Consider the following 12967-nt stretch of genomic DNA (forward strand, 5'->3'; position numbering starts at 1 on the left):
ACACCCTGGACAGGTCGCCAGTCTGTCACAGGGCTACATACACAGACAAACAATCACACTCACATTCATACCTACGGGCAATTTAGAGTTATCAGTTAACCTCAGCATATTTTTGACTGTGGGAAGAAGCCGGAGTACCCGGAGAAAACCCACGCATGCCCAGGGAGAACATGCAAACTCCATCCAGAAAGATCCCAGGCCCACCCCGGGATTCGAACCAGGGATCTTCTTGCTGCAAGGCAAAGTGCTAACCACTTCCACCACTATGCAGCCCTTCTAGGTTCCAAATTAGTTAAAAATATACTCAGTCAAAAATAATAGTTGCAGCAGTCTCACCAAAGAAAAACAGTGAAGAGTCTTGGAGCAATCTTCAGATCCAAAGATAAAGTGTTTATTTCCTGCAGCACAGGTCAAAACACTCTGAGAGATACCCCGGGGTAAATCTGTCTGTGCCCTCCGATGCCCTGGCATTTATACTTTTGACTCTGGGGTTCCACGCCCCAGGTTCATCCTTCTTTGTTTGTGACTAGTGTCAATGACCTTGACCTTGAAACCATTAGATCATTTATTCTCATGGTGTCTGCACCCTTGTTTTTCCCAAAAACTAATAATAGTTGGGCAGCTGCACCAGGAGGTGCCAATTCACTCCTCCTTGGTTCCATGCCCAACCAATCAGAGCCTGTATTTACCTCAGGACATCTCTGCAGATACATTTTGTTACATTTCACAGATAACAACCAAAGTACCACACAGCTTCAGCCAGCCCAAACCAGTTTTTAACCACTTTTGTCAGTAAACACCAGGTGCATTGGCAGACTGCCCTCTGACACCCAAATAATCAAACTGATCATTCTCACCGAATTCTGCCGTGTCACTGTGTGGTCCACCACTCAGATAATCAAGCTGATCATTACAGCTGCACTGCTGAGTCACTGCTGTGTAATATTTTACTTCTACTTCAACAGCTTTAGGTCATGAATTGATGGGTGGATATTGTCCAGGGGGATTTTCTGCTAGAGAGCAGAATTCATGGCTTCATCAAGCAAAGCAGCCTCAAACCATCACACTACCACTACCATGTTTCACTGTTGGTATCAGGTTCGTCTTGCGGATCACAGTATTGTTCTTTTTGGTCAGGAGTGGATTGCACCTTGCAACTCTTCAATGGAAGCCATTTTTGTCCAGTGTCTTCCTTATTGTAGAATCATGTAGATGGACTTCAACTGAGGCCAGTGAGGCCTACAGATCTTTTGATGTTCATCTGGGTTCTTATGTGATGCTTGGATTAGATACTGATGCACTCTTGGTGAACCGATCCTTCCTGGGAAGCTTCACCACTGTTCCATGTTTCTCCACTTGTGGATATTGTCTCTCACGGTGGTTCTCTGGAGTCCCAGAGCTTTAGCAATGGCTTTGGAGCCCTTCAGACTAATAAATGTCAATTACTTTTTTCACAACCGTTCTTGAACCTCTTTAGAACGTGGCATCATGTGCTGGTTTTTGAAAACCTTCAGCTACTTCACAATGCCAGACAGGTTCTGTTTACTGATGTTTAGATTCAGCAAGCCTGGAAGTAATGATATATGTGAGTGTTGCTGGTGGAATATTGTGATTCCTCAGAGTTCAGGTTTACCAATGATCAACTTTGAGGTCTATGTCTAAAGATAAGACCGATATTTAAAAAGCAGGTACAATAAAAAAATATATATATACCGTTTAAATACTGGCAACCACAGCTGAAAATATTTCACTTTAATTTTCTAAGAAAATATCTTGTACATTATATCTTGTGTATTTTTAATCAGTACCAGCGAACAACTTTTCAACTTTGCTCATTTAAAATTTGTCATCAGCCCAGAGATAATTAACATTTCCAACTGGATAACTGCTCTAACAGTTACTCATTACAGGACACAGAATTAGTAGAGAATATAGGGCAGAGAAAATATTTATGCAAAGCCTGAGAGGACAGAGAAACATCATTTCAGTCTAAACTTTTGGGTATATTGAACAGAAAGTGTGCACAAAAAGATATGCAGGTGGAGGAGAGAGGACACTGGGGACATAAGGTGGAGTTTCTCCTGGCTGTTGGAGGGAAGTCGTTGGCCTGGGCAATGTGTGGAGGTTTCCTTACCTCTGCTACAAAAATGGAGGGGGTAAGCATAAAAGATGCTCACAACATGCTTATGTTTAAATAATTCAAGTTTTGGTGAATTTACATAATGCAGGTTTCAGTTTAACAGCCACAAACTGTCTCTATATTGAACAAATAAAAATCAGTCAAGCTTTGAACTTCCTTCCTTTAAACTTTCTTTCCTTAAAAGTGTAGTATGCAATTCTTATCCAATAACTTCTCGGCACATTCAGTAATTGTCTCCTCAAAGTCAGCTCCCTGTCCATTTTGTTCGCTGAGAAAGTGTTCGTTCACAGGTTTGGCTCTGGCAGTGGAAAACCAAAAAAGCAGCTTGGATTGTGTCATACAGTGCCATTGTCGTGTGTGCTGTGCACTTTTGTGCTCTTGCACAGGAGTCTGGGAAAAAAGAGGGAGCTTAAGAAACTTAAGACTTTCAGATAACAGACTGATCAGCTTCATTTAAATCAAGTGTCTCTGAGACTCAGTCTAAAATGATAATTCTCTCTGTAAACTGAGATGGTGCCGCTAAATTAACAAGTGCAACGTAACTACAAGGTGCAGTTACATTAAAGGCATGGTTCAACATAAATGATCAAATTCAGTGATCTTTTAAGTTGCAACAATAGTTTGATGGTTTCAGTAGACATAATAGTATTCGTAATGTCATCATTGTGTGTAATTTAAATTTAAATTTCAGCAGTTGATGTGTCGTTGATTTAAAATTAAATACTAGTCAAAGTAAGTTAATGAAACTGGATTGATCATTACATTTTCCTTCAATCTAAATTCAGCTTTTCAAGTCCTCTATCTTTACATGCCTGGACAATTTCAGACAATTAAAAAAATGTGAAAATATCAAAATTTGAAATATCTTGGATTGTCATTTCTAATTTCCCCAACTTGGTTTAGTTTGTTGTTTAAACATAAGTGTATCTGAGCTACTGAGTTTGTTGTGAATCCAGGTGCATTCTTGGTGCCATATCTGGTATTTGTGGTGACCTGTGGGGTACCCCTGTTCCTGCTGGAGACGACCATAGGCCAGTACACTCAGGAGGGCGGCATCACCTGCTGGAGGAAGTTATGTCCACTGGCAGAAGGTACAGTGCACTGTCCAGGACTTTACGATAGCATAATATAGAAAACAATATGATTTACTGCATGTACGTTTAATTGAAACTTTAGACTTGTACTCATGAAAGCGACAAAGCAGATCGAGTAGTCGATCTGGTCAGTCAGATTCCTGTGGTTCTAAAAAACAAACAGTTCATGGAATGGATAAATGGAGGTTTCTCTATAACAGAAAATATCAAATCTGGCCCCACAGGTATTGGCTATGGAGGGCAGCTGATCATCCTCTACAGCTGTATGACTTACATTATTATTCTGGCCTGGGCGTTGCTCTACCTCGTGTTCTCCTTCAGCTCCCAGCTCCCCTGGGCCAGCTGCAACAACTACTGGAACACAGGTAAATGCAAAGATTGTTTCACTGTCTGATGCATTGAGGTTAAATTCAAGTTAAAATAAATGTACACTCAACAAAAATCTAAATGCAACCCTTTTGTTTTTGCTCCCACTTTTTATGAGATGAACTCAAAGATCTAAAACTTTTTCCACATACACAATATCACCATTTCTCTCAAATATTGTTCACAAATCTGTCTAAATCTGTGATAGTGAGCACTTCTCCTTTGCTGAGATAATCCATCCCACCTCACAGGTGTGCCATATCAAGATGCTGATTAGACACCATGATTAGTGCACAGGTGTGCCTTAGACTGCCCACAATAAAAGGACACTCTGAAAGGTGCAGTTTTGTTTTATTGAGGGGCGGGGCGGGGGGGTCTGGGGACTTAGAAAACCAGTCAGTATCTGGTGTGACCACCATTTGCCTCATGCAGTGCAACACATCTCCTTCGCATAGAGTTGATCAGGTTGTTGATTGTGGCTTGTGTTGGTCCACTCCACAATCGACAACCTGATCAACTCTATGCGAAGGAGATGTGTTGCACTGCATGAGGCAAATGGTGGTCACAACAGATACTGACTAGTTTTCTGAGTCCCCCCCCAATAAAACAAAACTGCACATCTCAGGCCCCATCCACACGAAGACAAACTGAGGTCAAAATGCATCTGCATATCATCCACACGAAGACAGCGTTTTGGGGGTCTGTAAACGATCATTTTTGAAACCAGGTTCCAGAGTGGAAAGATTTTGAAATGCCGTATACGCAGCTCCGTGTTTACTGGCTCTCCGCTACTTTTCAGATACGCTTGCATCATAGTTTCGTATCTTCATTTACACGCATGCGCAGTTTCATAACTTCATTGACACGCATGCGCCACACGCAGCGACGACAACGATAATGGCGGCGTACAGTGTAGCAAATGTGCTGATGAAGCGAGTGACCCTACCATCCCTGTTGCAGCAAAATCTCCTTCTTCTCAATCACCACAGACAATTATCGAGGACACATTACGGCACTTTATGGATACACCCCAGAAAAGGACTCACTGTTTTTTCTTCTGTTTGCGCGTTTCCGTCATATCGTTACAGCGCCCCGAGAGGTCTGGCATGTGTTTTACAGCGTTTCCATGCATATCGAGTGCATTCATGTAGACGCACACATTTTCTGAGACGCCTTCGTCTTTATGGCTATCGTTTTTGAAACTGTTAAGCGTTTTGTCTTCGTGTGGATGGGGCCTCAGAGTGGCCTTTTTTTGTGGGCAGTCTAAGGCACACCTGTGCACTAATCATGGTGTCTAATCAGCATCTTGATATGGCACACCTGTGAGGTGGGATGGATTATCTCAGCAAAGGAGAAATATTTGAGAGAAATGGTGATGTTGTGTATGTGGAAAAAGTTTTAGATCTTTGAGTTCATCTCATAAAAAATGGGAGCAAAAACAAAAGTGCTGTGTTTATATTTTTGTTGAGTATAGAACTTAACAGAACATAATGCCTCCAGTCCAATGGTTGATTCTTGCAAAATATCTGCATAAAAACATACAGGTTTTACAGCACGGTCACCAACATGGCAAAAATGTCAATAAAAACTCTGACAAGTGTTATTTTTTCCGATTTCTTCCCTCCATCCTTCTAGATGACTGTGTAGATTATTCAACAAAAAATGCCAGTGTACGGTGGACAAATCAGACCAATTCAACCTCTGCAGCCACAGAATTCTGGGAGTATGTCTGCATAGATGAATAAATGAAAGCTCAAGACTACTGGACACATTCAAAGTTGGTATTTGATATTTAACCTTAATCTAACCCTAGCAAAGCTGTTCATCTTTTTACTTCCAGACGACGTGTGCTGGCTATCTCAGGGGGCATTGAGGAGATCGGCAGCATCAGGTGGGAGGTGCTGTTGTGTGTAATTGCTATGTGGATCATCTGTTACTTTTGTATCTGGAAAGGTGTCAAGTCTACAGGGAAGGTATTTATAGAGACAATAAAAACTAGTTTGAATGATTACATAGTGTAATTTAAATTTTTTTTGTTTTCTTTTCAAGGCGGTGTATTTCACTGCTACCTTCCCCTATGTGATGCTGCTGATTCTCCTGATTCGTGGACTCACTCTCCCTGGTGCACTACAAGGAGTGAAGTTTTATCTTCTGCCTGAACCCTCACGACTCACAGACCCTCAGGTAAATGTCTGATGGTTTTAACAGTGCAGAGAGCAGGTGGACAAATGTACTGACTGCTGCTGTGGGAACAGGTGTGGATGGAGGCTGGGTCTCAGATCTTCTTCTCGTACAGTGTCGGTGTGGGGATCTTAACTGTACTGGGAAGCTACAACAAGTACAACAACAATTGCTACAAGTAAGTAAGTAGTTGTGTGATTGCTAGTAATGTTTAATTTCAGGGCTTTCTAAAATGAAACATCAACTTTTCTGTCAGAAAAGTTGAGAAATATTAAAACGGCACCAACCACATGCTATGAAATGAAAGAGTACTCTCTGTGTTTCCATATTTTACAGGGACTGTCTGTGGCTGTGTTTGCTGAACAGTGGGACCAGTTTCGTAGCTGGGTTTGCAGTCTTCTCAGTGCTTGGATTCATGGCTCATGAGCAGGGTGTTCCCATTGCAGAGGTGGCAGAGTCAGGTATAGATTCAGAGATATTCAGAAACATACCAACTTATCTTTCTGGACTGTGTTATAGAACATCTGGTAACTTGTTATAGTTGGTGACTGTTACAGTTGTGAAATAAAGAAAGATTTCATTCAGACAAAGTTTTGTGGTTAAAGATAAAGTGTTTGTTTTAAGTTGTTTTGTAGGATAGAGACTAGTTCGTGGAGCAATACTATGAATACAACACAATGTTACAGTATGAACAGAGACGACTGGATGATTAGTGGACCTTTGAACATCAATAATTAACTCTTCAGCTAAACTGATGGTATTAGTGTTGGGTGAGTATGACCTTTGTGTTTACACAGGCCTCATTTTGCAGTAATGGCCTATTATAGCTGGTACTTGTATTGTAGCTCCTAATAATGTAATCATTTACTAGAAATGCAATAGAAAAAACTGGCTCACTGTAGTATCAAGGATGCTCAGACACAATCAGCGTCAGAATGGAAAAACAAGTCCCAAAACATTGAGTTTCATAACCTAGTTGAGAGATCTCTGAAGAGAGGAATATTAGAATGTATTCTTTGTCCATTGTGAGTGGATAGTCTCACATAATATGGTAACTGACCAGTCGGTGGTATTCTGTTAAAGAGGCATGATCAGGAACCTTTGAAAGAAGGAGGCTGGGGAGTAAGGGGAATTGATTTACTGAGCTGTAAAGGCTGGTGTGGTGTGCTCAGAGCAGACAGGATGAATAAATGCTGCATCAGTTTTAAAGCAGCTAAGTGGATGGCTGCACTCAAGATGTTAAATGATTAGACAAAAAAGGGGCTTGTATGTCTCCATACCTGTTGAAGCTCCCTTTATTTTGTTGGACTGTGGTTGTTTTCAAGAGGCAGTGTTTTGTTGAAAATCTCTCATACGGAGAGTGAAGACGAGCAGTTAGGAAACAGTTTTCTGGGCTCTCCAGTTCTGCCCAGAATCTTATCTAAAAATACAATGAAATGTTACACAACAAATGAAGCCACTTGGCACTATTTCAAAATGGTAAAATCAGCTCCCTCTCTTTTGTCTGCAATATTTAAATGGTGCTATCTAGAATCCTTCTGATGTTGTTTTCCAGGTCCAGGCTTGGCATTCATTGCTTATCCTCAGGCTGTAGCCATGATGCCTCTGCCTCAACTGTGGTCCATCTGTTTCTTTGTCATGCTCCTTCTCTTGGGTTTGGACACACAAGTAAAATGCATTTGTCAGAGCATTCTTTTTTGGAATATTGCATTTATACTTGGAAATGCATTTACATTATGAAAACTGATTTCTTCTGTTTTGTCCGTTCATTGTGCAGTTTGTCGGCATGGAGGTGGTGATGACGTCTGTCATTGACCTGTTTCCCAAAGTTATGCGCAGGGCAGGCCGACGGGAGAGGTTCCTCATCCTCTTCTGCTTAATATGCTTCTTCTCTCAGCTTGTCATGATCACTGAAGTCAGTATTTAATGTTTTATTAACATTTATAATAATAATATCTTTTTTATTGCAACATCTAAAAGAATATTTTAGCAAATAGACCTCCATATATTTGAGGAGGGAAAATGAATGTGTATTAAATAAATGTCCCTGTTGTTGTCCCGAGGGAGGGATGTATGTGTTCCAGATGTTTGACTACTACGCTTGCAATGGAGCCTGCATCCTCTTTCTCTGTGTGTTTGAAACACTGGCACTGGGATGGATATTCGGTATGTATGCCATTTTTCAAGGAGTAAGCAATCACAAGTTTTGCAGATTCTCCAGTGGTTACCCATAAATCTGATGGCATCATTGCCATGGCATTACCTGGTTATTTTCCCAGATGTGACCATGCCACACATTGTAACTGTTTTCACAGGCTGAGGTGTCTGTCTAATAACGAGCTGTCATTGTGAAGAAAAAAGCAAAGTCCTCCTTTAACTCCCATCAAATGATTCACAAACATATTGTTTAACTAATCTCATATCTCCTATCAAGGGGCAGATCGGTTGTATGACATCATAAAGGACATGACAGGGGTGAAGGCCAACCCATTTTTCAAAATCTGCTGGCTCTACCTCACACCAATAGTCTCACTGGTGAGCTGGACTTTCAGTGTTTTAGTGTCAGGATGGAATCTTTAGATCAGAATCCCAAACAGCTCGAGACATTACCTGTAGTAGACAACATATCCATACTTACTTTACACTGACAATCCAACGACTAAACCATCTATTTTTCCTCATTTTAGGGCTCTTTCATATATTCTTTAGTTGAGTACCAGCCTCTGACCTTTAATCGCTGGTACATGTACCCAGACTGGGCGCATGTGTTGGGTTGGCTACTGGCCCTCTCCTCAATCCTGCTTGTGCCTGGATGTGCACTGTTTAAGCTGATCACTGGGACTGGAACTCTCAAACAGGTGGGACAACCGTGTAACTGATTATAATGGTAACAAATGAAAGGGGAAGACAAGCTGTGGGTGTCTTTACAATGAAAAGTAAATGCCTTTGTAATTTTAAACACAAACTTTCAAATAAAAAGGCTTCATAGATCCTCGGACACTTTGACATGAGTAGACATGATGTCCACTGTTACTTTATGAAATGAAAATCAAATCTAAACTCATGTTCCCACTAGATTAGTTGCAGCTTTTGGGATTATTGTTAGTCTCCATGTCACCAGAGTATGGTGATTTCGAGATGATAGACGACAAGTTTTCTTTCAGCAGCCATAGAACTACTGCTGTGTCCTTTTGATGGGAACTGTTGGTGAATATTTCCTTCTATTTCACAGCGTTTTCATCGCCTGTGCCAGCCTGATATTGAAAACTCACTGACCCAAAAGATAGAGGGGACCAAGAGTTCTTTACCAGCTGAAATGGAAGAACAGAATGATCACCTGATACTTAACTCTTGAGCAATTGTGTTTGTGTGGCCAGCAACTTAGATTTGACACTGATTTGGCTACTGCCCTTAAGATAACTTTCTCTGCTTATTAAACATTTCTTGAAGTCCAAAGTCTTGTCTGTTTGTTTTTGCTGTGTCACACTGATCATACCGAACTTGTACATAAAAAACGTCACTGCAAGTGGGAATCGTTATTGAAGCAGCTTTTTCCTTTCCCTGTCCCTGAATGAAATTGATCCATTAGACTATTAACTGTATTTAAATGTCAAAACTGTAGTGATAGTTTTCCTGTCATCATGATATTTTTCGACTCACAATAAAAATAACCATTCCGCATTGTAAAACAGCAGATGAGTACAGTCTACTTCTGTTCAAAAGAAGTAATTGTTTGTGCAAGTTGGTAATGAATAGCAGCTCTGGAATCTGTGAACAACTTTCCTTATCAGTTGTTCATTTGAAATTCTCCGCCTGGAGATAATTTACATTCCCACTAAATGGATTAACTGCTTGGGTGAGAATTGGTGAATATAAAGACACACAAAACTTGTATGCTACGTATAAGAGGACAGGGAAACATCAGTTTCAATCTGAACTTTTAGGTGTATTGAACAGAAAGTGAGCTCAAAAAGACATGCAAGGCGAGATGAAGGAGAGATGATACTCTGGAAGTAAGGTGGTAGTATCTCCTGGCTGTTGCTGGGGATGTCGTGGATGGACAGGAAGTGCTGCAAAATTAGCCTGTACATGCTCCAATCTGCCTGAAACTTTACATATGTGATCAGAGTTTGGCCCTCATCACATCCATTAGCTGAAATTCAGTTGCAGTGCCACCTGGTGGACATACTTGGATTCGCTGACCAGCAAGAATGCGAGGACCACATAATTTAGTTTAACTTCTCCTATTGTTTGTTTTTTATTAAATGTGTATATTTCCATGCATCTTTGATTGTATTCATATGTTTACATTAATTAATTTTTAACATGTTTTAAGTTACTATTTCTATTCTAACGATAATAAAAGCATAAACCACATGGATTATTCTGATTTCATCAAGTTTAGTTTAATTAGTATTAGGATTAGTTTTAGTTGATGAAAACCTAAGCTAGCGCTACAATGCTATCAAAGTACATGGCTGAGCACTAAGAGCTAAAAATATCATACACAGCTGTCATATGTAACATTTTATAATATATATTGCTATATGAAGCTTCATACTTATCAAACAGATGAATGGCGATGGATGGAAAGGGATGAGGAGAAATTTGCATACGCACACATCCCAGCAGGTGAAATGAAAATGGCGTCTTTCCCTCCTGCGGTCCTTGTAACCTTGTAAGTACTGCACATGTGCGAGTCAGGAAAGCGCGTTGGGACATTTTTTGTTCAAGTACATTTGAAGCAAGATGGTTATGTTGGTTTAAACTGCTGCATTCATTCGCCTTAAAATCCACACTTCTAACAACTACAAACTTCTAACTAATCCTTTAGATAGCTCTGATGCATCTCAAAGAACACATTGATATTAAAAGAAATTTATGAAATGCTTTTGAATTTTGCTTTAGAGAGTGAGATCAATACTTATGTTGAATCAGTGCTATCACTGGAATCAATGAATGCATTTCCTTATTTGTTGTTCATTTGAAATTCATTGTCAGCCTGGAGATAATTTACATTTCCACTAAACTGATTAACTGCTAGGCAGCCACTGGGTGCTTCCTCCCAGAGTCCAAACACGTGTTGAGGTTAATTGGTGATTGTACATTGTCCATAGATGTGAATATGAGTGTGCTTGGTTGGCCGGATGGTTTCTCCCTCCTAGCCACTGTGTGGCACTGTGCTATTTCAATCATCGCTGTGACAGCGGGGTGGTATCCGGCGCCGCTGCATATATATATACACAGGTGGGTGGTTTCACCTCAGTCTCATGCTTTCTCTTGAGCTCTCCCCGTGGTGGTAACTGCAGCCAAGCGGGCTGGATCTGGCGTGATCAATCGGGACGCACATCATATCATCGGTACAGTGACGCTGGGAGACGGGTCGCTCCGTTCAGCGTGCCGTGGGTGCTTCTGTAACGACAGGTTTATTTGCTGCTGTCGTTGGATCTCCTCCTCCTGCATTGCTTCTACGCTGCGCCACAGCTAACCGGGTTGCAGCTAGACGTGTGGTTTCACCTCAGTCTCATGCTTTCTCTTGAGCTCTCCCCGTGGTGGTAACTGCAGCCAAGCGGGCTGGATCTGGCGTGATCAATCGGGACGCACATCATATCATCGGTACAGGTAATGGGCTTTTCCCCCTTCCCTTTTGTGATGTGCAGCGCATTTAGTGACAGCCTGCTTTACTTTGTTTAGTGACGCTGGGAGACGGGTCGCTCCGTTCAGCGTGCCGTGGGTGCTTCTGTGACGACAGGGTAAGCTATGCGGTCCACATTATGTGATCTGATGTGTCAACTGGTCCCTGATTTTGTGTGGTTGCTGCAGTTTATTTGCTGCTGTCGTTGGATCTCCTCCTCCTGCATTGCTTCTACGCTGCGCCACAGCTAACCGGGTTGCAGCTAGACGTGTGGTTCATTGGACGTCATCGTTCCCTGGACTGGCTGCTGTTTCGGCTGTCTCGGCTGTCTCGGCTGTTTCGGCTGTCTCGGCTGTCTCGGCTGTTTCGGTTTTTTTCTTTCTTTTCGCCGGCTCTTGGTTGCGGCTCTTGTTCTCGGTCTGTTTGCCGGCTCTGTGATTGGTGCCGACAACTTGCTGTGTTTGACTGTGTTGGTGTGTATTTTCCATTAGGTTTACCGCCAACGTGTGTAGAGTTACTGCATTGTACTTTTTCTGTAAAAAACCTCAGGCTATGAGGATTATCATGCCTCATATGTCACCTGTGTTTTAAAGGTTATTGTGTGGAATGAGTGAGTGTGCGTGTGTGTTTTTACTGTGTATATTGGTCTGGTCACTAGCACTGCTAAATCAGGAGTACTAATTATTTGTTTCTTTTGTGCAGGTTTGGTGAGCCTCGGCGGCAGTTTAATCCCTGGTGGTGGTTCACGGATCCCTTTTCGTTGGTGTGTTGTCACAGGTGTGATTATTTGGACCCCCTTTTTCTTCCTTTTGGTTATTTGTTTGCCTGCCGCCATGGTAAGCCAGCCTGCTCCCTTTATTGTTTAAGTTTAGTACTCCTGATTCTCTCTTTTAAACTGGTGGCTTGCTTTTTATATTTAATGCCATAATTAATAAAGAAATTGTTGTATTTTTGGAAACACGTCTCAGCCCAAGTGATTATGAACCTGTGTGCCTTCAGTGTTTAAATGGTCCTTGGTTGATCATGTTGAATTGAATGTCCCGGGGGTGAAATTCCCCTGGGTGGCGTTGTCGCAATATTTATGTGAATCCTAGCCATTTCTCCCCATTCTCCATTCCCCTTCCCGTAGAGCTCCCCCTCGCCACGCCACACTTGGTTGGCTGTCTCTATGTACTATGTCTCTACATATGTCAAGTGGCGTAGCACCAGATTCTGGGCCCTGTACACTCTTCATGTCAGCAGGCCCCCATTCATGCCAGTGCATGAAGCCCACAAGCAAAAAAAAAAAAAAAAAAAAAAAAAAAAAGATTTATAAATAAACAAGCATAAATAGGGTTTTAAGCTACAATCAGATCAGATTATATTGAGAATGGTTCTTTAATTCACCACCTGAATTGATGCATTTGGCCTACTTGTGCTCAAATACTTATAAACATTAGGCTACATCTGGTTTGTGTACTAATGTTTTAATCCATTACATTACACTCAAATTTTGATTTAAAAACATTTATTCTTGAACATGAATCAAATAAGATACTGTACAGAAAAATA

General features: G+C 41.3%; 1 protein-coding gene across 1 annotated transcript; it reads left to right on the forward strand.

Annotated features, from left to right (window-relative positions):
- The first annotated feature begins 2009 nt into the window (after positions 1 to 2009).
- On the forward strand, positions 2010 to 9237 carry LOC110964588 (sodium- and chloride-dependent GABA transporter 2-like). The gene is given in 15 exon segments (XM_051958186.1): positions 2010 to 2094; positions 2097 to 2156; positions 3097 to 3231; positions 3459 to 3599; positions 5236 to 5323; positions 5441 to 5573; positions 5650 to 5784; positions 5856 to 5959; positions 6118 to 6242; positions 7337 to 7449; positions 7559 to 7696; positions 7845 to 7947; positions 8216 to 8316; positions 8469 to 8639; positions 9014 to 9237. Coding segments are annotated over 15 exon segments (1731 nt in total). The 5' UTR covers positions 2010 to 2033; the 3' UTR covers positions 9137 to 9237.
- The last annotated feature ends 3730 nt before the right edge of the window (positions 9238 to 12967 follow it).

This window comes from Acanthochromis polyacanthus, chromosome 13 (genome assembly GCF_021347895.1).
Source record: "Acanthochromis polyacanthus isolate Apoly-LR-REF ecotype Palm Island chromosome 13, KAUST_Apoly_ChrSc, whole genome shotgun sequence".
NCBI classification, from domain to species: Eukaryota; Metazoa; Chordata; class Actinopteri; family Pomacentridae; genus Acanthochromis; species Acanthochromis polyacanthus.